Below are 22,647 nucleotides of genomic sequence, written 5' to 3'. Positions count from 1 at the left end.
GTGGGCCAAGAGCCCAGAGGAGTATCTAGGTGCTCCAGAGCCCAGTCTCAAAGGTCCCAGGGTCTCTGCAGCGAGCACCCTTGTCAGGTCTGAAGGTACCACGTTTTTAAGGCCCTGATCTTGCACTTGGTTTATTGCTACTGCCCAGTTCCCACCTGCCAGCTCATGTTTGCTTTCCCTGCTGCTAGAAAACCAGGAAGAACCAAGAAGTCCCTGGTCTTCCCCTGTTTGCCCTTGCAGGGAAGGAAGGGATTGAAGGTGTCCCTGCCCTGGAGGAACTACCCCGAGGCCCTCTCCTCCTGAGTGCTGCCAGCTCCTGGCCCGTTGCTGGGGGCCAGTTGCCAAGTTCCAGTTCCGGCAACAGTAGCTCGAGGCCCCGTGGCCCGAGGAGGCAGCTGGGGCTGTGGGGGCTGGCTACAGGCAGGCATGGAGCTGTGGTGGCGCAGACCCTACGTCCCGCAGAGCACCCTCGAGACGGACTTTCCTCTGCCCCTGTGCAGGTGAGACCCTTACGCGTGCGCCAGCGTTCCCATCCCAGCTGTCGGGGCAAGGTCCTGGTGCCCCTGGAGACGTCCCGGAGGAGATGCAATGGCCCAACGCCTGGACAGATGCGTCCCTGCCACGTGTGTGCCACAAAGCCCTCGCCTCTCTCTCCCACCAGTGACACTCTCTCCCCACAGTGACCAGTATGTGACGCTGCGGGGGCCCCACCGTGCCCCAGTGCTGAAGCAGGCTGTGCGCTGGAAGTGCACCCCCATGGGCCGGGATGCCGTGGGCCAGAGCTGGTCCACGGGGCTGAGCAGCTGGAGTGAGAGCGAAGACGCCTGGTACGCGCTCCCTCGCGGCGGCGCCCCTCCGGCCTTCCAGCGCTGGCAGCAGGCCCATGCCAGGCGCGAGCGGGAGCGCCTGCCCCCGGGTAAGGAGCTAGGCCAGACAGGCTGTCCTGATGGTCCAGGACAGCCCATCTCAGGGCGAGCACTGAGAGACAGCAGTGTACTGGAGGGGAGGAAATACTTGGGCAGAGAGCTGCTGCTGCCTCGGTTTCCCCACCCGGAAAGCAGCAGCAGTAGCTAGAGCAGGGGAAGCTGCAGCTGGACGAGGACGGGGTTGAGCGTGAGGAGCGAGTGAGGGGCTCGTGGGGCGAAGCGGGGCATGCTGCTGTGGTTCCTCTCCTGCTGGCTCTGCTTGGTGCCCCACAGCTTACGCCCAGCGCCTGCGGGAGGCGGCATGGTGGGACCCCGTCATCCCTGCTCAATACCTGGGACTCGGCACCCGCTGGGGAGCCTTCCTGTGGCGGGAGAAACCCACCCGGGGCAAGGAGTATGGTAAGAGCCTGGGGGGCAGCCAGGTGCTGGCCGAGCTGCGGGTGGCTGCAGGGCCCAGGGCCTCCGGCTCGGCCTCCTCTCCACCCCCTTCCCCTCTGCTTTGCAGTTGTCACCCGCAACTGGACCCGCAAAGAGCCGGGGGGCAGCTTGGGGTATGTCCCTGGCCTCTCCTTCTGCCGTCCCCCCTTCACCACCAGGGACGTCTGCACCTGGAGCCACCTCCACCACCAGCCCTCCACCAGGCAGTGAAGGCTGCCCTTGCAGGACTCCTCCCGGGCCCTTCTTGGGGACGGGGGCTGGAGCAGCAGGGACACGGAGGGGGGCAAAGTGGTGGCTCCCGGTGCTGAGGGGGCCGGGAGCCCTGCGCAGGCTCTGCTCTGCCTCAACCTCCAGCCCTCGCTTGCCCCTAACCACCACCCTTGAGTCATCGGGGAAAGGGACAAACGGCTGGAGGGGGGAGAGCGCCCAGGGGCCAGGCACGGCTGAATGCCCCCATTCAGGTCTTTTTTATTAAAAAAATAGTTTGGCCCCTTTGTCTCTGCCCTGCAACGGGCCCCACGGTGCTAACGGCCTCCTGGGCCCATATGTTCCCCCCCCACTGGAGGCTGCTGGCCAGCTGCAGTGAGGGTGCGCTGGAGACCACCACGGTCCGACGCCTGGAAGCTGCCGCTGCTGGCACGGCGCGGGCCGCGGCACGGAGCTGCGCCGGCGTGTCCTGCTCCCGCCGGGGGAGCCCCAGGGCGGCGGAGGTGGAGGGAGGCCAGGGAGCCGAGGCACAGCCGGGCGCAGAGTCCCGGGGCTGGAAGGCGACTCGGTGGTTTTGCTCCTGCTTGGCCCCCGTCGGCCGGTCCCCGAGGGGCAGCGGAAGGGCTCGGAGCGGTCCTCGAGCGCCCGGCCTCTTTGCTGGTGCCCAAGTGACAGCAGGGTCCCTGCTGGCCTCATGTCTTCTTGTACCTGTAGGCGCAGAGGGGAACCGGGATGCTACGCTGGGGGCGAAAGGGGCTGCCGCCCCCCCCCCCCCCCCCCCATCGCCGCCTCCCTGCGACTTACGGGTGCTGCGCGCTGAGGTCTGGCCGAGCCGCCATGGCCATCAGCTGCCGCTCCAGCTCCACGATGCGCAGGCCGATGTACCCCGAGGACAGCAGCAGGGCCACCATGCTGGGGGGACGGGGCAGCGTCGGGCACGGGGCAGTAACCGCGTGTGGCCGGGATGACCGGGGCACCGTGCCAGAGGCAGAGCCCGGCGCACGGGGCGAGGGCTCCGGCACGCTTCCCCGGGGGACACCGTGGGCGTGAGAGATGGTGGCGGGCAGGTGCCCAAGGGACGGCGGGGGAGTCCGGGCTGCCAGCGCCACGCTGTAGAGCCTGCCTGGGCAAGGACGAGGGGGGCAATGGGGACCTAGGGGTGGGTGGCACGCAGGGGGCCAGGCAGTCCCGAGGGGGACAGGGGCAGGGGTGAAGCTACGAGATGCACGAACGGGCCCTGGGGACTCACAGCAGCAGGTAGATGACGATGACGGCGCGGAGGGGCCTCGTCTGGGCGAGCCCGGCCTTCGCGGTTGTCTGGGGCTGTAGAGCAGCGCGCGGTCCCCCTGGCAGGATGAGGCGCCGGCAGCGCCGGCCAGGCGGGGGGCTGGCATCGGCGCTGGCGAAAGCCTCTAGCCCCGGTCCCCTCGGCCGGCTCGCCCCTCTCCCGGGTGCTGCCTGCCCCGCGCCGCGTGGGCTGGCTCCGACCCGCGCCGCGGGGCCAGCTCCCGGCTGAGCCCGGGCAGCGGCTCCTTCCCCACCGCCCCGCCGAGCCGCCCCGGAGGCTCCGTGTGGCTTTGCTGAGGGCTCGCGCTCACCTCTGCCCAGAGCGGGCGCGTCTTCGTCCTCCTCAGCCCGCCTCGGCTTTAGCCTCAGTCCATCTGTACAAAACCAGGAGATGTTCACTGAGTAGCCCAGGAGCGGGGAGGGAACCGGGGAGGGTCCTGGGGACCCAGCAGGACATCCTGGGCCCCATAGGAAGAGCCTGCTCTCCCCAGCGCCACGGGAGATGCTGCGTAGGGCTCCGCGGGCTGCATGGCCCCATAGGCGCTGTGGGGGGGACGGGCAGGAGCAGCAAAGCTGAGAGCTGCGACCGGGGCAAAAACCGAGGACGAGGACACAGTCCTGAGGGCCGACCGCTTGCGCCGGTGCAAAGAGGGCCGGGGCAGACACCCGGCTGCAGCGTGCGGCAACCCGGAGGGTGCGTACGGGAGCCGTGCCAGCGCGCCGGGGCAGCTCGGCCCGCAGCCGCCGCCGCTCACCGGGCTGCTCCAGGACGCTGCTGAGCTCCAGGCTGCTGCGCTCCGGGTCGCACTGGCTCGAAGTCTGAAATGCGAAAAGCTCCGGTTGCAGAGCACCTCCCGGGCCACCAGCCCTGCCCGCCGCACCTCCACCAGAGCCGCAGGGCGACGGCTCGGACCCGCCGGGACCCCGCCGAGAAGAGCGCCGGCGGGGACGTGCCGGACTGCTGGAGAAGGAGCTGGGACGCGGCAGAGCCACCGCGGCCCGGCACGAGCCTCCTGCCCGGTCCCGGCAGAGGGTGGGGGGGGGGGCCATGCCAGCCCATACGTCCCTCCGCCTAAATCCTGCCGCCAGCGATTTCCCGCCTTTACCAGAGTCTTCCTAAGGGTTTGCTCGGTGCTGCCGTCAAGCGGAGAGGCCAACGGGTCGCCGTTGAGGCCGTTGTCCTGGAGGAGGAGGAAAGGAAGGTGGGGGGGGTGGAGGAGGCTGGGTCAGCTGGAGAGCCCCCCCCCCCCAGTCCCTGATTTTTTTTTGGGGGGGGGGGGATAAGAGACCCTCCCCACCCCCGGCTCCCGCCGTGCAGCGCCTACCTGCAGGTGTCTGCAAACCGACTTGAGGAGCTGGTACGTGGCCTCCCGCCGGCGCAGCGACACGAACAGGAACTGCCGGAGGAAGAGGAGGGTTCGCAGCGCTTTCTCGGGGAGCTCCGAGCACAGCCCGTGGCCCTGACGGCTGTGGGGGGTTTGGGGGGGGGGGCTGGCATCCCGCGGCAAGGCACTGGAGACCCCTGACGTCCCCAGAGGGCCGGAGCTGCTGAGCACTGGGGCAGGGCTGGGCTGGGGCTTGAATCCGGGGGAATTAATTCGGGCAGCGGCAGAGCAGGATTCAACCCCCCTCCTCTGCCTGGAGGGATGCGACGCCCTGGTGACGCTCAGAACGAGCCGAACGCTCGCAGGGATGGTTGGGCCGCTTTGCCTCTGCTCCCAGCTGACACGGGTCCTGCTGCTCCCTTGCACCCCGTCTCGTCATCCCACCTCGCCCCGCTCCAGTCCGACCCTGCTCTCACCTTCTCTCCCTCAGCTGTGCGGATGCTGAGTGCGTTGGGCACCAGGAGCACCGTGTTAGTCTTCTTGAGGGCGGTGATGGAAGGGACGGGGACCACTGCCTGCGCCAAGAGGAGCCCAAACAGCGTGAGGGGCTGCAGGGCGCCGTCGTGAGCAACGGGGTGCAGAACGCGTGCCAGGCTCGGAGGGCTGAAAGCCTTCCAGAAGCACGTGCCAACCTCGCGTGTGCCAGCCTCACGCCACGGGCAGACCCCACGCTGCCCCACCCACCCACCCCGGCTTGCTTGCCGCCCTCACGCCATGCACTCCGCCGCCTGCCCGTGCACCCACTGCCGATCCCTGCCACCAGCCAGCCAGGTCCCACCTTGATGTCTTTGAGCAGGAGACTGGAGTGGAAGCAGACGTAGCTGGAGGAGATGTAGAGGTGGCCATGGTAGGGCACTTCCTTCTGCCAGGCGCAGGAGAAACCTGGGGCAGAAGAGAAGGGCCAGGCTCAGAGGGGAGGCGGGAGCGCGGCGGGAGCGGGCGCCAGGCTCGGGGCACTCACAGTCCAGCAGCGCCTCCTTATCGGCGATCTCCTGGAAGACCTTGCGGAAGCTGGCGGCGCGTTTGCTCAGCTGCGGGAGAGAGCGGGCGTCAGCGGGAGGCAGGGCAGCCCGCGGGTGCGGGGACGACGCGGCGCTCGCTCCGGCCGGGACCTGCCCTCCCCTGGCTCCCTGGCCCGGGCAAAGGGGCGCGCGCACCCAGGGCACGCCGCTGCCGACGGTGTACCCAGCCCGGGGAAGATCATCGCTGGGCGAACGCGTGCTGGAGGTGCCGCCCTCGCAGGGCGGCCGGGGCCCCTTCTTCACCCCGCGAGCGCCCGAGGAGCCGGTGCGGCCCGGCGGACTCACGGACGAGGATGAGCCTCCCTGCCTGCCCGCCGCGGCGCCCTTCTCGCTCTCCTTGCAGAAGGAGGGGTCGTAGGTTTTGGACCTGGAAGGAAGCCGGGAGCAGGGCTGAGCAGGGACGTGCAGGGAGGCTCCTGTCCGGGCCCACGCGCCCATGTTGTGCCTCCCGCTCCGTGCACTGACCCAGGCGGGGGCGGGCCCCGGGTGGCAGCGGGGTCTGAGACGCAGCCAGGCCAGACTGCAGCTTGGGGACGTGGGACCCCCGCGGTGCGGAGCCCACCTGGCGAGTGCGAGGTGTCTCCTCTGCTGGGTGTCCACGTTGCCCGGCTCCTCCAGGCTCTGCCACTTCTTCTCCTCCAGCAGCCTCTTCTTGCTCTTCTTTTGCTTCCCTAACACGAAGGAAGAATCCGCCAGGCAGCTGGCAGAGAAGAGGGCAGGTTACGAGACGCATCCCCATGTGCCCCTGGACCGGGCTAACGCCAGCCCAGAGCTCCCGGCATCCCCTCAGCGGCCCCTTTGCCGCGGGGCCGGCGAGCCCCAGGACCACGCGCGGGCGCAGCGGCTCCCTGCTCTCCCCGCGACCGGGGATCGCAGCGAAGAGGGGATCCGCAGCCCCGCGCTTGGGGCAGGGCCGGCCTCTGGCAGGACGAGGGCAAAGCTTCTCCGGGATGTAAGCTACGTCTTCACCGGGACCGGGAGAGCAAAGTCCGCCCTGCCACACCAGCACCTCTCCCACCTCACGCCTGAACGGGGAGAACCGGTGAGGTTCGGCTGCATTTATCCCCAGCTTGTAGCAAAACTAAGCCAGCGGGCACCTCCGCAGGGGAGGGTCACAGACGCCCAGGCCCTGCTCCGAGCCCCGGCCCCTGACCGGCTTTGCAGACGCGGGGGGTTGGGATGCGGAGCAGAGGCGGGGGGTGCCCCCCATCTCCAGCACCCGGCGCTCCTCGCTCTCCCCGCGCCAGCTCTGCCCGGCCGAGCCCGCGGCCGCCAGCCGGGGCCGTCCCAGGGCGCGACGGGCGCCCGCTGCCCCCCGCCGCCTGCCCTCCTCCGCGGGCGGGGGGAAGCACTTCACAGGGCTGCTCGGCGGTCGCCTGGGAGGCGATCCCCGGACCTGCCGTCCCGGAGGCGGGCGGCGTGCGCCTCCCCGGCCGGCTCTTGGGGATCGCCGAGAGATTTGGGGAGCCCCCAACAAAACCTGCGCGGAAAATGCAAACGCCAGGCAGGACGGTGGAGGGAACCGGGAGCCTCGGGTGCTGCAATTCCCGCCCCGTCGGGGCGATCTGCGGGAAAAGCCGCGGCGGCGCCAGGCCAGTCCGCGCCGCTCCCGTCGGGTCGCTCCGCAGAGCCGGGCCGGGCCGGGCCCGCCTGAGCCCCGGGGGGGGGGGGGGGGGCGGGGGTAGGATGCGTGTGTGTCTCCCCCCCCCCCCCCGCCCCCCGTCTCGGCCCGGTCTCTCCGGGTTGAGGCAAACAGGCTGCGGCGGGTCAAAATTCGCGGAGCCAAATCCCGTCCGCGCCGGGCGGTACCTCATGGCCGGGAGGGCTGCGACCCCCCGGCCCGCGCCGGGCTCCCGCTCCCCGCAGCCTCCGCTCCGCTCCATGCGCGCTCCCGGCCGCGCGCGCGCTCCTAGACCCTGCCCCGCGGCCCGCAGCCTCCTCCTCCTCCTCCGCCTCCGCCTCCTCCTCCTCCCCCCGGCGAGGAAGGGCGCGCCGCGACCCGGCGGTCTCGGCCGCGAAGCGCGCTCGACGGCGCGTTCCCCTGCGGCCGGGAAGGGCGGAAGAAGCAAAACAAAATAAGAAAGGACCCTCCGCCCCCCCCCCCCCTCCCCGGGGGGAGCGTGTGCCAAGGACGGAGCCGCCCCCGCCCCCGGCCCCGGGCTCCCGGCTGGGCCAAACCTCTCCGCTCCCCGCACCGGCCCTTTGCACCGTTTGCACCGTTCGCCGCTCCCCGCACCGGCCGTTTGCACCGTTCGCACCGTTCGCCACTCCCCGCACCGGCTGTTCGTACCGTTCGCACCGTTTGCACCGTTCGCCCCTCGCCGCTGCCCGGACCTTTCCCGCCGGCACCGGCCAGCCCGAGCAACCAGCCATAAACCACCATGCGCAGCTCGGCCAATGCAAGCGTGTCGGGGCGGGAGGGTCTGGAGGGAGCAGGGCCCTGGCGCTGCGCACCCCCCCTGGATCCCGCAGGCCCCCCAGGACCTCCACACCTTCCCCCCCCTGGGCCGCAGGCCCCGACGGTGCAGCCCTCGAGGACCCCAGCTCCGCCACCCCCCAGGACCACGACCTTGCAGCTCCCGGCTGTGGCCTCCGCAGCCCCCCATGGCCACGGCCCCCCAGGACCTCGTCTCTGCCGTTCCCATGGGCTCCACAGCCCCCCCACAGCCATGGTCCCCCAGGACACCGGCTCTGCCGTTCCCATGGGCTCTTCACCCCCCAGGGCCCCAGGCTCCACAGCCCCCCATGGCCATGGCCCCCCAGGACACCGGCTCTGCCGTTCCCATGGGCTCTTAACCCCCCCAGGGCCCCAGGCTCCACAGCCCCCCATGGCCATGGCCCCCCAGGACACCGGCTCTGCCGTTCCCATGGGCTCTTAACCCCCCCAGGGCCCCAGGCTCCACAGCCCTCCATGGCCATGGCCCCCCAGGACACCGGCTCTGCCGTTCCCATGGGCTCTTCACCCACCCAGGGCCCCAGGCTCCACAGCCCTCCATGGCCATGGCCCCCCAGGACACCGGCTCTGCCGTTCCCATGGGCCCTGCAGCGCCCCCCCAGACCCCATCTCCAAGGCTTCCCAGGCCTGCACCTTCCCCAACCCACTGCTCTGCAGCCCCCCAGGACCACAACCCCCTGGACCCCTTCTCCGCAGCTCCCCAGGACCGACCCCCCGAGGCCCCTGCTGACCCTGGGGTGGGGGGTGCCCAGGACAGGGGGGCCCCCAACAAGCCCCATCTGCCGACGAGGGGCACGCACCCCACACCGTCCCCCTGCCCAGGCTTCCCCGCACCCCTGCGTCCCACAGGTGCCAGCACAGGGCACCCGGGGAGGCGTGCAGGGCGCTGTGCACACGCGTGTGTGCGCACACAACACCCCGCATGCACGCCCATGGTGACACACGTGGGCTGCGCCAGCGCCTGGTGCCCCAGCAGGTGTGTGCACACGCGCACCCCTCGCAGGCACCGACGCTCCTGCCACGCACACGCCCATCGCACAGCTCCGGCACACACGCACCGCACGCAGCCGTCACGGTCCCACGCCCATCTCACGCTCACATGCACACGCACAGACCCTCACTCACATGCACAGCCCGTCACACGGACCCCTCTTACACACCCCCTGCCACACACTGCCGCACGCGCGCACACGCACACGCTCACACCCGCGCTCTGCCGCCCATCGCCTCGTCCCAGCGCTGCGCCACCGGGCCCTGCTGCAAACCCGAGCGAAGCTCAGGCTCCGGCGTGGCACCTGCTGCCCGGGGCAGACCGGCACCTCCTCGGAGCCAAAGGGTGCCAGCGCTGCGGGCCAGCTCCATCCTGGGGGGCCGGATGCTGCCCGGTGCTCGAGGCACCGCACTGCAGCAGCACCTTGCCGGCAAGCCGAGCTCACCCGGAGCCGCGCTGGGCCCCGAAGGGGTACTGTGGTGGTTTTCAGCCACTGCTGAAACAGCGGCACTCTTCCGAAACGCAGATAACCACCAAACACCTCACACACGTGGCACAAACGTGGTGGCGGAGCTTGCACGGGGCTACCAAGGCTCCCCCCAGTCAGGCACCCCGGGCCCCTCCACAGCGCCCCGCAGACTGTACCAGCCGCCTGTACAGCCGCGGCAGCCGGAGGCCGGGCCCGGTGGTGCCCAGGGCCGGGGGCAGCAGCCGCGTGGTTTCACAGGGGGCTGCGTGGGTCGTGCTTTGGCTTCCCCTGCGTGTGGCCCTCACTCCCACCCGGGTGCCAGCACCCCTGCAGACAGGGTGACCCTGGGGGGGAGGCTCTGGGGCTAACGCTCTGTGTGGTCCTGTCCCCTGCCCCCCTGGGCTGGGCTGCCAACCAGAGATTTTTTTTATTATTTTAATGGGAAAAAAAAAGCATTTAGGTCTCCGCCTGCCACGGCCGCCCCACGCCTGCCGCCCGGGCCCTCCCACCGGCTGCGGGCGGCTGACCCCGCGTCAGCCTCCGCTCACCCCGGGCACCGCGTGGGAGGGGCGCAGGGAGTCTCATTGGCTGTTCTGCCCCCGGAGGTGGGACACAGCGGGGCAGGGGCCAATCAAATGCCGCCTCGCCGCAGCCATTTTGTTTGTGGGCACAGCCCCAGTAGCGACAAGCCGCGGCAGCCATGTTTGCTGAGGGCAGCGCCTTGCCCCGGGCCTGAGGCGGGGACGGCGGCCATGGCGCCGGCTGAGGGGGCGAAGGGGAGGGAGCAGGGAGACCCCCACACACAACACCTGCCCCAGCCAGGATGGCCCGGGGGACAAAGCACAAGAAATTGCTGCAGTACTTTGGGTCAGAAAATGCGATCCTAGGGGCAGGCAGGGAGCAGGCTCAGCCCTGGCAGGCGTTAGGGGAAAAGGAGAAGGGGGAACAAGGCCCTGGAGCAAGCAAGCGCCACAGGGAGCCACGGGCCAACCCGTCCCCCGGCACCCTGCGCTCCTCTCCACGCCGGTGCCGAGGGGAGGGCACCAGGGTGCCTCTCCCTGCCCTGCTCCAGCCCCACAGGCAGGCTGGTGCCACAACAGCCCCATGCCCGGCATCGCCGCCCAGCATCAGCCCCTGTCCAGTCTGGAGACACGCAGCTGCCTCCGGTTCTTCACAGCCACGAGCGTTAGGCATGAAGCGTGGGACCACGCGAGCAGGGAGTGCAGTGAGAGGAGCCCGGGCACCTGCCCAGGGGGGATACAGGCTCTCCAGAGCAGCAAGGGGGAGGTGTCGTTTGACAAGAGCATTTATTCAAGTTTAGAGGTTTTTTGTTGTTGTTACTGTCCATTTCCCTCCCCCCCCTCCCTTCCCTCCTCCTTTAAAAAAGTGCTATATATAGACACTGACCTTACAAAAGCTGTTAAAACCAAGGGCCGGGCACGCCTGTCCCACAGGGCCAGGGCTGAGCCCCGCAGCCCGGCCCCAGGCCTTCTAGTGTTATACTTGTGCAAACAGAGACATCCTTCAGCAAGTCCCCAAGGAGAACGTGGGGTGGCAAGTCCTGTGCAAAGTGACGGAGAGGCAGGGCAATGGCTGGATCCCACCTGAGCCCAGCTCCCCAGTCCTGGTGCCAGCCCCTTCTGTCAGGGTCCCTCCAGGCAGAGCTCGGCAGCATGGACATCACCACAGCCAGGGACACGTGCCCAGCTCAGTTGACCGTGTTGCTCCGGCTCCTTCCCTCTGTGCTTTCTGTCTCACTCGGCTGGGTCCCTCCTCCATTCAGCCCCAGGAGGGAGACATCATCTGTGGGGACACAAGGGATGGCTTAGGGGCTGTTGTAGCTGCTGGGGTGACCTAGCGCACACTGGCCTAGTCCTTAGAGGCTCTCCTGCCACCAGCACAAGGGCGCCAAGGCAGCACAGGGACTGTGCAATACCTCCCCTCACCCTAGATTAGGGCAAGAACTGGGCATCCAGAAGGGCCGAGATGCAGCTGATGAGCTGACACCCATCCCCAGCTGACAAATCCCAGGCACAGCAAGGGGCACCTAGTTCCCAGCCCCTCACATCTGGCTACCACCCGGGACAGCTAGAAGGACCTCCCTCTCCACCCCTCAGCCACCCTTAGGCTGCAGGGCTCAGCATAGCCATTGCACAGCTGGGCAGAGGCAGATCCTGCCCCCTCCAAGAGGGCACAGCAAGCAGGCATAGCCCAGGGCATTGCCAGCTCTGGGGACAGGGACAGCAAAAGCACGAACACAGGGAGCTGGGCCTGCCCGGGTGCATACCATGAGGGTCACCTGGCTCCCACCAGGTGGGGCTGCGAGCTTCCCTGAAGCCAGCCTTGCCCCAGCATCTCCTACTGGGATAAAGCTCCCAGCACCTCACTGCAACCGGGGTGATCTGGAAAGACACTTTCCTTTTAGCCCAGACTGGCAGAGGGCTGGGGAACTGCCAGAGCCCCCAGCCCCACACCTACCCCCTCCCAACACTCCCAGCCCTGTGGTCACACTCACGGAAGCGGACTCGGATGGGCCAGATCATGATGCAGCACAGACACAGCGTGGCAGCCATGGCAATCCCCCCAGTGACCACCACCATCACCCAGTGGTAGAAGCTGATGCAGGCAGGACAGCAGAGCTCAGTCCTGCAGGGAGAGGACAGGAGGGGTCATGCTTGATGGCAGGGACTGAAACCTGGCCCAGCACTGCCCAAGCATCCTGGGGCTGCTAACATCCTCCCACTGCCTGGCAGCTGTTCTAACCACTCAGCTGGGTCTGCTGCAGGCATCAGGGCTGGTTCACACTTGGGCATGAGGGATAGGTCCAGAGCAAAGAGAGAGAGCAGCACCCTGGACATCTTTATTCCCATCCCTCAGCTTTGGGCGCCAAAATACAAGTCAAGAAGGATTTAAGACAAATTAGAGCTGGTTTTCACTGATGTCTCTCACTAAGGGCATAGCGGCATGCTCCAACAAGGACCTCAGCAGATCTGGCCAAAAATATCACTGGGAACGTTCCCACCCTGCAGGGACACTTACGGGCATGGATGCAGGTTCTGGATTGCCATCACAGCCAGTCCGTTGGCCATCTTGTCCGTGAAGCTCATGGCCCCGTAGACGAATGCACCGCTGTGCTGCAAGGGGAGGGGAAGCCTCATCTCCCATTGCACTGGGGCCTGCCTGTGCCATGCATCCCAGAGGTAGAGAGCAAGAGCCTTGTGCCCTCTCATGGGCAGAGCCCATATTACACCAGAGCCCAGCAAGCAACAGGGCCTGGGCATAAGGGACAGGTCTGCCTGGCTCCTTGACTGCTCCGTACCCCTGCAGATGTCTCCTTAGCCCCACTGTGACACCCTAGCTGAGCTGCGGTCCAGCTCAGCCAGATGGTGCAAACATACCGTATTGGTCCCAATGAGGTCAGCTGTCATGGAGAGGGATGTGACCAGGATGGTGGCAGAGCCAGCTCCAAGCAGCATGGCCGCAGCGTAGATCTCCACTCCCATCTGCCTGGTCAGGGTCACCCAGGAGGCAAAGGCCAAGATCACCAGGATGCCCACAAAGTAGGTCAGCTGCTCCACACCAGCATGGGGACAGCAGAGGGAGAAGGGAGAGCTCAGTCTTGGCTGGTCACACTCCAGGTCCAGCCAACACTCAGCAAGGCAGGGGTCAGCAGGGAGGGTGTTGGGACCAACACAAGAGTCAGTCCTGTTGCAAAATACCCTCAAGTCTAGAGACACCAGCCAACATCCCTCCTAAAACTGCACCTGTCCAAGAGAACAGGGGCATGGTGCAGAGACCACTTCCCCCACCCCAAAGCCCAGTGCTCCCACACCACTATGGCACTGGGCAGCAGCTGTGGGTTGGCATATCCTCCTGCTTGTCTGCCAGCTGCTCCTTAGGCCTGAAGGAAGAGCCAGGACCATTTGTTTAACAGGTCTTGGTCCAGGAGCCCCCTCCCCACCCCCACCCCCACAAATGCAAGAGCCCTGCAGTGATCCAGGCAGCTTTAGAGTATCGGCTGCAGCCTGACCTGGATCCTGGGGGAAGCTGTAGGTACAGAGCCCACGTGGGGCACAGAGACAGCCCCCAGGCTTGCCCTGCACCCAGCTGTCAAGAGGAGAGGAGGGCCTTCCCAGGGATGACATTTACTCCAGACCAGAGGGGGATGCATCAGAGGGGCAGCCCATCCTGCTGGCACTGCAAGAGACCCACATGCTCCACATAGAACAGCTTGGCTGGTAGCACTCTGCCTGTCTCTTGTGGGCACCTCTTGACTCTCCCAGACCTGTCAGGGCTGAGCAGTATAGACCAACTGTAGGCCAGCACTGCTTTCCGTGACCTCAGCACCCTCAGAGAGGTGCAGGATAGTCCATGCTCCATTAGCTGGCTCAACACCAGGAGGAGGCTGCTTGGCAGCCAGGATAGAAGGTGTGAGCAGGGGTCCCTGCTCTGCAGTCAGGTTCAGGTGCGCTGAGCGTTCTCCTCCCATGACACTTGTGGGAGCAGGATTTGGCCTTCCTCCCAACTCCTGATGCTGAAGAGCAGATTGTTATACCCTGCCCCATCAGGCTCCCAGGACTCACATTTCGGCCTATCCACTTATTCACAGGCTTCATGAGGAAGGAGGACAAGAAGCCACTGACGTACATCATCAAGGGAATGGTGGCAATGTATTTCTGGGAGAGATAAAGACATGAAGATGAGCTCCAGGCCCTCAGCACAAGACCCCTGCCCAAGAGACATTGGCACATGCATGCGAGCCTGCCCTGTGCCCACCTTGGGCAGCAGCAGCGAGTTGGTCAGGTACATGGCAATGTAGGTCTGGGACAGGTTGACAATGAGCCGGGTGGCCATGTAGAGCACTGCCACCTGCAAAGAGAGAGATGGCAAAGACATGGCAACGCTGCTCATGGCTGTACAAACCGAAGATGGGAGAGGCTGACACCTCCTGTGCCCAACTTTGCCATAGCACGGAGGGTGCCACACGCCAAGACAAGGACAGGCCACCTGACATGGTAGGTTGGTGCCTAGTACAGCCCCATCCTCAGCACTACCAGGGAACACATCCCTGGGCCAGAGGATGCCCCAGCCCAGGCCCAGCGCCCAGACAGGGCAGCATCCCAGGACAGGTGCTGTGATCCCCACTCAAAGCCAGATGCTGCGTGGCGGTACCCTGACCCCGTTGTACCTGGTAGAAAGCAGGCTCCAGCAGCCAGTGTTTCCAGAGCAGCAGCGGACGTGGAGAGCTTGCAGGCTCCTTGTGCAGCAGGGGTGTACTCTCCTCAGGCTGGGGCAGCACACCCAGAGGGTATGGCTTTTCTTTGGTGCCCAGGTGGAAGATGAGGGAGAACACAGCACCCAAGCCCACCACAATGAGGGACAGGTTCTGGTGAGGCAGAAGAGGTGAGCATAGCAAAGGGTGCCCCTTGCCTGTCCACCATCCACCCAGTCCAGAAGATTGAGGAGCAAAAATTTGTTCCTAAAAACCCAGGGGAGTTTGATGCTGCCCATCCAATGCAGCAGGAGAGATCTCGGGGCACTGGCATCTCAAATCCCCCTACCGCCCTCTGAATATAGCCCTGTCCTGCCCAGGGGAGAGCTCTGCCACTTACCCGAAATACAGGGACATCCTGAATGCCCAGGTGCTCCATGCGCTCAGGCTGCTCCACCTGCAGGTTCAGCAGAAGCCAGGCCAGGCCATACACAGTGATATTGGCCATGACGGTGAAGGCATACCTGAGAGAGTCAGTGTCTGAGTGATTCAGAGAGATGAGCGCAGCGCACACCTCAAACCAAGGCTAGCCTCAAGTCAGGCAAGGTGCAGCCAGCTTCGCACTGCATGGTGATACCTCCAAGAGCACACAGCGACTGGCCAGCCCTGGCCATGCTTTCACCACACTGAGGCACCTCCCAGCATTCTCCATCCAAGCCTTGGGCAAGACTGGGAGGAAACCAAGCTTCCTCAGAGTCAACCTGTCTATCCTCAGTCACAGTCCCTCTCTGCCCTAAGGATGTCCCAGCTTACACACAGCTCACCAAGACCTGGAGTCCCTAGAGCAGAGCCCAGCTGTGTCCCTGGCTCACAGCTACTCTAGCACCTGCCCCACATCCTTTCTGCATGGGAGTGAGATGCTGCACCCGCTCACCCTGCCGGAAGGGCAGCTTCCTCCCACCAAGGTAGATAACCAGGCCCTGCTCCATCTGATAAACACTCTTCCCACAGCCTGATCCTGCCAGATAAGCAGCACAGAACCAACCTCTGCACAGAGCTGTACACGAGGCCCAGCCTGTCCCCATTCCCACTGACAGGGAAACTGGCACAGGGCACTGGCCCAGCTCAGGTCTCCTTGGGGTGTCTGGGAGGCATTTCTGCCTTGGGGAACATTCTTCTCCAGTCCCAAAAGAGAAGTGCCTCCAGCTCAGAGTAGTGCCAGGTGAGCACTGCTTTTGCCCTGCTCATGGGCCACATACAGCCACCAGCAGGGTACAGCCTGGAATGAGCTCATGCCTGGATGCAACTTCCAGGGCTGGGCAGAGGGTTTGACACCCTCTCCAGCCTCTTCCCCTGCAGGATCTCCTGGGGCATCCCCACAGCCCAGAGTAGGAAGGGAGCTGTCAGATAGCCCTGATTCTCCCACCAGCACTTCATTACAAACCCTATCCGGTTTCATGAGATGGGTCCAAGACCTCCAAAAAGTACTAGGAAGGGTCATGTTCAGCACAGTATGGTTTTGTCACCAGCATCACTGGCACTGGGACCTTTTTGCCTGGTACAAAAGGGTTTGGGCCATGGACCCACAAGACCAGCATCACTGGGACACATCTTGTGGGATACCAGGTGTGCAGGGGTCCAGCTATGCCCAGGGCAGGGAAGCGTTTGGACCTGTGGCACCTAGAGGCTCTCTGCCATGCAGACAACAGAGCTGGTGCAGGCAGGGCCGCTCCTCCCCACTCAGGGGAGGCCCAGGCCTAGCCACACTCACCTGAAGGCTGTGAGCTCCACCTTCTCATGGTCATTAGTCACCAGCTCAGGGATGAGGGACAAGTGGGAGATCTGTGTGGCTGCCCAGCCGAACTGGAAGATTACGATGAAGGGGAGGTAGTAGATAAAGGCTGCCCACTGTGGCGTGTTCTCCTTGCAGCCCAGGCAGGGGTTAAAGATGAAAGGGAAGGACAGGAGGACGCAGGTAGTACCTAGAGAGGCAGAGACAGGTAGTGAGAGGCAGTAAGCCCTGTTTCCCTGGGATCCCAAAGGCCACAGCTGGCTCACGCACCCTGCAAGTCCCATCCGGAGGGCAGAGGCTGTTGGACAAGCACAGCCAGCCCTATGCTAGGACAGCTGCTACCCCCAAGCGCTGGGGAGGAAGGTTGGCTCCTTCCTCAGGCCAGGTAAATCATAGGGAGCCTAGCGCTCCCATCACCCTGCCTCATCCTGTGCAGGACGATTCCTTTCCCTCTAGCACCCAGCAGCTAGAGACAAGCAGACCCTTGTCAGTGACCTTTTCACAGTCAAGAACATCCAAAAAACCAAAACCACCTTCCACTTGCCCCATCCACCCCTCACACTGTCAGGGGACATACTCCCCCCCACCCACAACTGGGGCTAGGGACTCCCTAGTACACCACAAACAAGGGCTTCTCTGCCCTTCTCAGGGCCTGGAGATAATCAGCCCAAGGACACACACCTCCCTTCCGCCCGCCCGCCCGAGATAAGGCACCTTGCAGGCCAGGACGGCTCTGGGTTATCCTGCAAGCACAGGGCTTGCCCAGCTGCCTCCTCGTCTCCTGAGGGGCTGGTGGAGTGAGCATAACTTCCTTCATGCTTGCAGAAGTTGCCACCAGAGCCATGGCCTGCAACTCCCCCTCCCAGGCAGCTTAGCCTTCATCCCAGCACGGTGGGGAACAGGAACAGATCTGCTCCTGGTTGCAGGTCCCAGGACAGCATGAGGCTGGCATCAGACGCTGTTCCACCACGCTGGGCTTCAGGAACAAGGGGAAGTTCACAGCTGAGTCAGTGAAATCAAATCCAGCTACTTCCTCCATCACAGCATAACGGTGTCCCCTTCACACAGGATGGGGACGCCTGCGTGGAGCAGGCAGGGACATGCTTACTTCTCCCTCTCCTTTCTCAAGGTCATGCATCAAATCCACTGAGACACTTCACTGCTCTCAAGGCCCAGAAGCTGAAGCAGAGATGGCTGTGTGCCCTGGACATCGCTGTACTGCACAGCCCCCGCTCTGCCAAGGTTCGTGGCACCTATCAGCTGCACAGAGCCACAGGAGCCGGTTCTCACGGCCAAGGGGAATCTGCAGCCACTTTGTGACGTTCCCCAAAGTCTCCTCTCTGCTGAAAGGTGCACACCCCTTCTCACGAGTGATTTCTCCCTTCACCATCTCCAAAAGGCAAAGCTCAGGTTCAGCCCCCCCTGCTCCCCCGTCTCCCCAGGGGGCCTCTAGACCACCACCAAACCAGCTGCCAAGGGCAAAGCCAACCTCCTGTAAGGTGATACCAGAAGTCCTGCACAGGACTCCTGGAGTACCCCAGGAACACATCCCTGTCTGTCCCTGCTCCACTCCATGGGCAAGTGGCAGAGGTCCAAGCTCTCCTCTCAGTGTAGCATCCCTGAAGTGACCAAGCTTCCAGGAAGCAGTGGCAGGATTGTCAGGCTACAAGTGGATAAGCCTATCACAGGCTGCAGGCAGGAGTTTGGGACAGCACAGCCAGACTTGCTCAGCCACATGGGACTCATGGTAAAGAGCCACTCATTATTTCCACCCTGCTGTTGCAGGAATCCACCAAAAGCCTGAGACCAGGACAGCTTGCAGAGTAAGGTGCCCAGGACACATGTGCCACGGCAGGCCACAGCATCTCTGGAGCACTGGTACCCAGCAGCTCTGCAGTCAGCCAGACCACCACAGCGGAGGGAAGATGCTGCTGAGAGAAACTTGTGGTAACTCCTCCGAGGCTGCGGTTTCACAATATTTCCTCCGATCTGAGCACGGGTTGCTGCCAGATGGGCCACCCTACTCCCATACAGAGGATTTAGCCACAGTGTGACCAAGCAGAGAGCCTACAATTTGACCAGGGAACTGCAGCCTTCAGAGCTTGACTGTGCCTCCAGCCTCCATCCCACTCCCTAAAGAAAGGGGGGCAAGACTAGAGGGCCACAGCACCGCTCACTGCACCAGGATCTTGGGTCACCAGTCAGTCTCTTCTGCAGCAAGGAGCAGAGTGAAACAGGGGTTGCCTCAACCTCATTTCAAGAAGTGATTTGGGACTTCCCTTTTCATTTACACTAGAGAGCACCCAGCTTGACCAGACCACAGCTTGCGCTGGGAGAGCTAGTACAGCTTCAGCCACTTCCCTAAACCCAGGGCACAGATCTAGCAGGCACTGCAGCTGGGGGTGAAGTTGTCTCCCCTCAACACCAAAAAGGAGACCTTCCCCGAACTCGCACAAAGTTTTAAAGCCCAAATGAAGCAAAACGCTGGGTAATCAGCTGCCTTATCAGCCCTCAACTATAGTTCAGTTATATGAAGCGGTTGGCCGAGATAAACTCGGTATCAAGATAACAACATCCACAATACAAACATCTTCCTCCCTTCCAAAGAAGCTAGTACTCTAGCATTACTGTACCGTTGCCAGGAGGAAGCATCAATGGTCCTTATCTGTGGCTGAATCTTCATGCTAACTGACCCATCCCCTGCTTGAGACACCACCAGCTCAGTCCTGCTTGGGGTAGGGGGCAGACCCCCGTGCCTTCTCACAGCCCAAGGACCCTTTCTCCAGGTCACACCATCCCCTGAAGAACAAACTAGGACACTGGCAGGGCGCACACACACAGAAGTCCTCACCAGCCCCAGCACTCTGTTGCTTTTTGACTCCACAACGTGGTTTGAGCCGAGCGCCTGTTAATAATTCATACAGGCTACAGACCCAGTGCCTCTTCCCCATCCTCACGGGGTCCTTACTCATCAGGCGCCTGGCTGCCTTAACCCGACAACATGCCGGGAAGGTCACAGGGCAGACCGGCACTGCTTGTGCCTGCTGCAGAGACCCATCTACACTGCTGCCACAAGGAAAAATACCTTTGCAAACACAGCACTTGGGGAGTCAAGATCTGCTGCAGCAAGCAGCACAGAGCCATCTAACCTGCTTGGTCTCCATACGCCAGGAATGGTCCCCAGCCCCTGTGCCCAGCTATGCAGAGCAAGAGACAGCCACCAGCCACAGTGACGGGAGCTGCCCAGCCATAGGCAAGTCCCAGGTAAATCCCCAGACTCCTGGAAAGCCCAGACTTAACTCTAGGTCTCGTTTTCACTGTAGCATCGATCAGCTAAACCTCTGATGCCATCCCCCACGTGTCACAGCTGGGTGATGCAGGGCCACCCTGCAGCCCTACACTGCTGCCCAGGGAAGCCAAGGGACTGGGAGCCACCACTTACTGCTGGGCACGGCGCTGGGACTGTCCGGCTGCCCCTTCCCGCTCCAGCCCAGGCTGGCCCTGCCAGGGCTCCCAGAGCACCTCTTCCACCTCACTAACCCCCAGCGCTGCCCCCCTCTGCATGGGGCACCCCAGGCCCCACCTCAACACCACAGGGGCTGTCACCCTACATATGGGGCACCCCAGAAAGGTATCTCCAGAGCTATCCCCCTCCATGTGGGGCACCCCTGGGCCCAGTCTCCTTCACCCAGGGCACCTCAGCCCCAGCCCTGCTACCCTCCAGGGCTGTCTCTCTCCATGCAGGGCACCCCAGGGGGGCTGTTGCCTGTCAGTGGGGGGCACCCCAGAAAAAGCTGCCCTGGGGCTGTTCCCCCCACCATGTAGGGCATCCCTGGGGTGCATCTACACCAGACCACCATACAGGGTCCCTCAAAACAGTATCCCCAGGGCTGCCCCTTCCCCCCCATATGGGGCACATCCTACAAGCCCCTCCAAGGGCTACCCCCTCCCATATGGGGCACATCCTACAAGCACCCCCTCCCCAGGGCTGCCCCCTCCATATGGGGCACATCCTATAAGCCCCCCCGAGGGCTGCCCCCTCCCCTTCATATGGGGCACATCCTCCAAGCACCCCCCCCATATGGGGCACAGCCTCCAAGCACCCCCAAAGGGCTGCCCCCCCCATATGGGGCATAGCCTCCAAGCACCTGCTCCCAGGGCTGCCCCCCCCATATGGGGCACAGCCTCCAAGCACCCCCGAGGGCTGCCCCCTCCCCTTCATATGGGGCACATCCTACAAGCCCCCCCCCCCAAGGGCTGCCCCTTCCCCTCCACATGGGGCACATCCTACAAGCACCCCAAAGGGCTGTCCCCCCCCCATATGGGACACATCTTCCAAGACCCCCAAAGGGCTTCCCCCCCCATATGGGACACATCCTACAAGCTCCCCCTCCCAGGGCTGCCCCTTGCCCTCGATATGGGGCACATCCTATAAGACCCCCCCAGGGCTGCCCCCCCAATATGGGACACATCCTCCAAGCCCCCCCCCCCACAGCTGCCCCCCCATATGGGGCACATCCTCCAAGCCCCCCCTCCAGGACTGCCCCCTCTCCCCCATCATGGGGCACACCCTACCAGCCCCCCTCCCCTCGGGGCTGCCCCCCCCCCCGCAGCCCCGAGCCGGGGCGGCCCCGCTCCCCACCGACGAGGTGCCAGGACTTCCTGCGCCCGTAGCGGCCGCAACCGGCCGAGCGGTCCGCCTCGTAGCCGAGCAGCGGCGTGCAGAGCCCGTCGGCCACCTGCCCGGCGAGCAGCAGCCCGCCGGCCAGCCCGTGGCTGTAGCCCAGCACGGCGTGCAGGTAGAGCAGCAGGTAGGTGAACCACAGCGAGGCGCACAGGTCGTTGAGGAAGTGCCCGGCGGCGAAGCTCAGCCGCGCCCGCAGCGGCAGCGCGCCGGGGCCGGGGCCCGCCGGGCCCCTGGGCCGCGGCTCCGCCATGCCGGGGCCGCCCGCGCCGCCCCGCCCGCGCCGCTTATAGCCGCGCCGGGCCCGCCCCGGCCCGTGGCGCCGCCCGCCCCGGCCCGGCCTCCCGGGGCCGCCCGCCACGGCCTCGTCCAACCCCCCCCCCCCCCCCCCCCCGGCCTGGCCTGGAGCTCCGGCACCGCCCGGCCCGGCCCGCCTCCCCGGTACCACCCGGGATGGCCCGGCTCGCTGGTACTGCCTGGCCCGGCCCGGCTCCCCGGTACCATCTGGGATGGCCCAGCTCCCTGGTGCTGCCCGGGGCAGCCTGGCCCGGCTCCCCGGTACCACCCGGGATGGCCCAGCTCCCTGGTACTGCCCGGGGCGGCCTGGCCCGGCTCCCCGGTACCATCCGGGATGGCCCAGCTCCCTGGTCCTGCCTGGCCTGGCCCGGCTCCCCGATACTATCCGGGATGGCCCAGCTCCCTGGTACTGCCCGGGGCGGCCTGGCCCGGCTCCCCGGTACCATCCGGGATGGCCCAGCTCCCTGGTACTGCCTGGCCCGGCCCGGCTCCCCGATACTATCCGGGATGGCCCAGCTCGCTGGTGCTGCCCGGGGCAGCCCGGCCCGGCTCCCCGGTACCATCCGGGATGGCCCAGCTCCCTGGTACTGTCCGGGGCAGCCTGGCCCGGCTCCCCGGTACCACCCGGGATGGCCCAGCTCCCTGGTGCTGCCTGGCCCGGCCCGGCCCAGCTCCCCGGTACCACCCGGGATGGCCCAGCTCCCTGGTGCTGCCTGGCCCAGCCCGGCCCAGCTCCCTGGTACCATCTGGGATGGCCCAGCTCCCTGGTGCTGCCCGGGGCAGCCTGGCCTGGCTCCCCCATACTATCCGGGATGGCCCAGCTCCCTGGTCCTGCCTGGGGCAGCCTGGCCTGGTCCCCCCCCTTGCTCCCGGTACTGCCAGCCCCAGCTGGCTCAGCCGCCCCCCATACCAAGGCAGCCCACGCGTCCCCATCACCCAGCTCGGCCCAGGACCACGCCACTGGTCCCACCCGGTACTGCCCCGCTCGGTCCAGCCCCAGCAGCGGGGTGTCCAGCACTGCACCCTCGGTACCGCCCAGCCTGTCCCCAGCCCCTCACCCTGGCACTGCCTGCTCCCTGCCTGCCTCGGTTTCCCCCCATGCACAGCCCCGATGCGCCAGCCCCACGGAGCCCCTGGAGAGGGACCTACGGCTCCTCCGTGCTCGTCAGGCCCTGCTGCTGGGCGCACTGTGGGTGCGCGGGAGCGCTGCTCCAGGCAGGAGGCGTTGGGGGAACACCTCTCCACTGGGTCACCCTCTCCAGTGCTCTGGGCTCTGGGGACTTGGTTTTGCAGGATAGACTGCAGATTGCAGGCGGTGGGTAAAGTGTTGGCCGGTTCCCGGTTGATTTGCGGGGCCAGCATCGCGTTGGAGAGCTGGTGGGTGCACGAAGCAAAGGCAGGGCTGGCAGGGTCCGGGTACTGCTCAGCCCCTCTGCTCTTCATCATGGATATGCCGGGTACCTAAGGGCTACTGCTGGCTGG

At 65.2% G+C, this 22,647-nt stretch overlaps 4 protein-coding genes across 6 annotated transcripts in view; 1 reads left to right on the top strand and 3 right to left on the bottom strand.

Annotated features, from left to right (window-relative positions):
• DOHH (deoxyhypusine hydroxylase) overlaps positions 1–22,647 on the bottom strand; it is an 83,809-nt gene that overhangs the window by 33,707 nt on the left and 27,455 nt on the right. The gene's annotated exons all lie outside the window — the stretch shown is intronic.
• TEKTIP1 (tektin bundle interacting protein 1) lies at positions 427–1,594 on the top strand. 2 transcript variants are annotated; one of them, XM_062596397.1, is made up of 4 exons: positions 427–500; positions 681–916; positions 1,200–1,325; positions 1,432–1,594. In XM_062596397.1, exons 1-4 carry the CDS (start codon positions 427–429, stop codon positions 1,572–1,574), a joined length of 579 nt encoding a protein of 192 aa, XP_062452381.1. In that variant the 3' UTR covers positions 1,575–1,594. The 2 variants fall into 2 exon arrangements, with proteins under 2 accessions (XP_062452381.1, XP_062452380.1); XM_062596396.1 differs by lacking the exon at positions 427–500 and having other exon boundaries at positions 505–916.
• On the bottom strand, positions 1,784–7,126 carry LOC134151621 (GRAM domain-containing protein 2B-like). Its single transcript, XM_062596340.1, has 13 exons — positions 7,075–7,126; positions 5,828–5,965; positions 5,551–5,632; positions 5,205–5,274; positions 5,022–5,125; positions 4,660–4,791; positions 4,184–4,255; positions 3,965–4,039; positions 3,614–3,677; positions 3,170–3,232; positions 2,821–2,917; positions 2,376–2,483; positions 1,784–2,279 (listed from the first exon to the last, which is right to left on the bottom strand). Exons 1-13 carry the CDS (start codon positions 7,077–7,079, stop codon positions 2,264–2,266), a joined length of 1,026 nt encoding a protein of 341 aa, XP_062452324.1. The 5' UTR covers positions 7,080–7,126; the 3' UTR covers positions 1,784–2,263.
• MFSD12 (major facilitator superfamily domain containing 12) lies at positions 10,550–21,121 on the bottom strand. 2 transcript variants are annotated; one of them, XM_062596189.1, is made up of 10 exons: positions 20,827–21,121; positions 16,164–16,374; positions 14,793–14,916; positions 14,369–14,566; positions 13,957–14,049; positions 13,764–13,856; positions 12,579–12,749; positions 12,220–12,314; positions 11,696–11,826; positions 10,550–10,983 (listed from the first exon to the last, which is right to left on the bottom strand). In XM_062596189.1, exons 1-10 carry the CDS (start codon positions 21,119–21,121, stop codon positions 10,889–10,891), a joined length of 1,506 nt encoding a protein of 501 aa, XP_062452173.1. In that variant the 3' UTR covers positions 10,550–10,888. The 2 variants fall into 2 exon arrangements, with proteins under 2 accessions (XP_062452173.1, XP_062452174.1); XM_062596190.1 differs by lacking the exon at positions 20,827–21,121 and adding an exon at positions 16,899–17,497.

This window comes from Rhea pennata, chromosome 27, assembly GCF_028389875.1.
Source record: "Rhea pennata isolate bPtePen1 chromosome 27, bPtePen1.pri, whole genome shotgun sequence".
Classification (NCBI taxonomy): domain Eukaryota; kingdom Metazoa; phylum Chordata; class Aves; order Rheiformes; family Rheidae; genus Rhea; species Rhea pennata.
This window is presented reverse-complemented; position numbering and strand designations above follow the sequence as displayed.

Coding starts and splice junctions, on each gene's coding strand:
- TEKTIP1 (XM_062596396.1), top strand. CDS start 589: ATGGCCCAACGCCTGGACAGATGCGTCCCTGCCACGTGTGTGCCACAA. Junction 917..1,199: donor GCGGGAGCGCCTGCCCCCGG/GTAAGGAGCTAG, acceptor GGTGCCCCACAG/CTTACGCCCAGCGCCTGCGG. Junction 1,326..1,431: donor CACCCGGGGCAAGGAGTATG/GTAAGAGCCTGG, acceptor TCTGCTTTGCAG/TTGTCACCCGCAACTGGACC.
- LOC134151621 (XM_062596340.1), bottom strand. Junction 4,792..5,021: donor TCCTGCTCAAAGACATCAAG/GTGGGACCTGGC, acceptor GGCGCCCTGCAG/CCCCTCACGCTGTTTGGGCT. Junction 4,256..4,659: donor GCACAGCTGAGGGAGAGAAG/GTGAGAGCAGGG, acceptor TTCCTCCGGCAG/TTCCTGTTCGTGTCGCTGCG.
- MFSD12 (XM_062596189.1), bottom strand. CDS start 21,121: ATGGCGGAGCCGCGGCCCAGGGGCCCGGCGGGCCCCGGCCCCGGCGCG. Junction 14,050..14,368: donor TGGAGCCTGCTTTCTACCAG/GTACAACGGGGT, acceptor CTCTCTTTGCAG/GTGGCAGTGCTCTACATGGC. Junction 12,315..12,578: donor ACCTCATTGGGACCAATACG/GTATGTTTGCAC, acceptor CTCCCCTTGCAG/CACAGCGGTGCATTCGTCTA.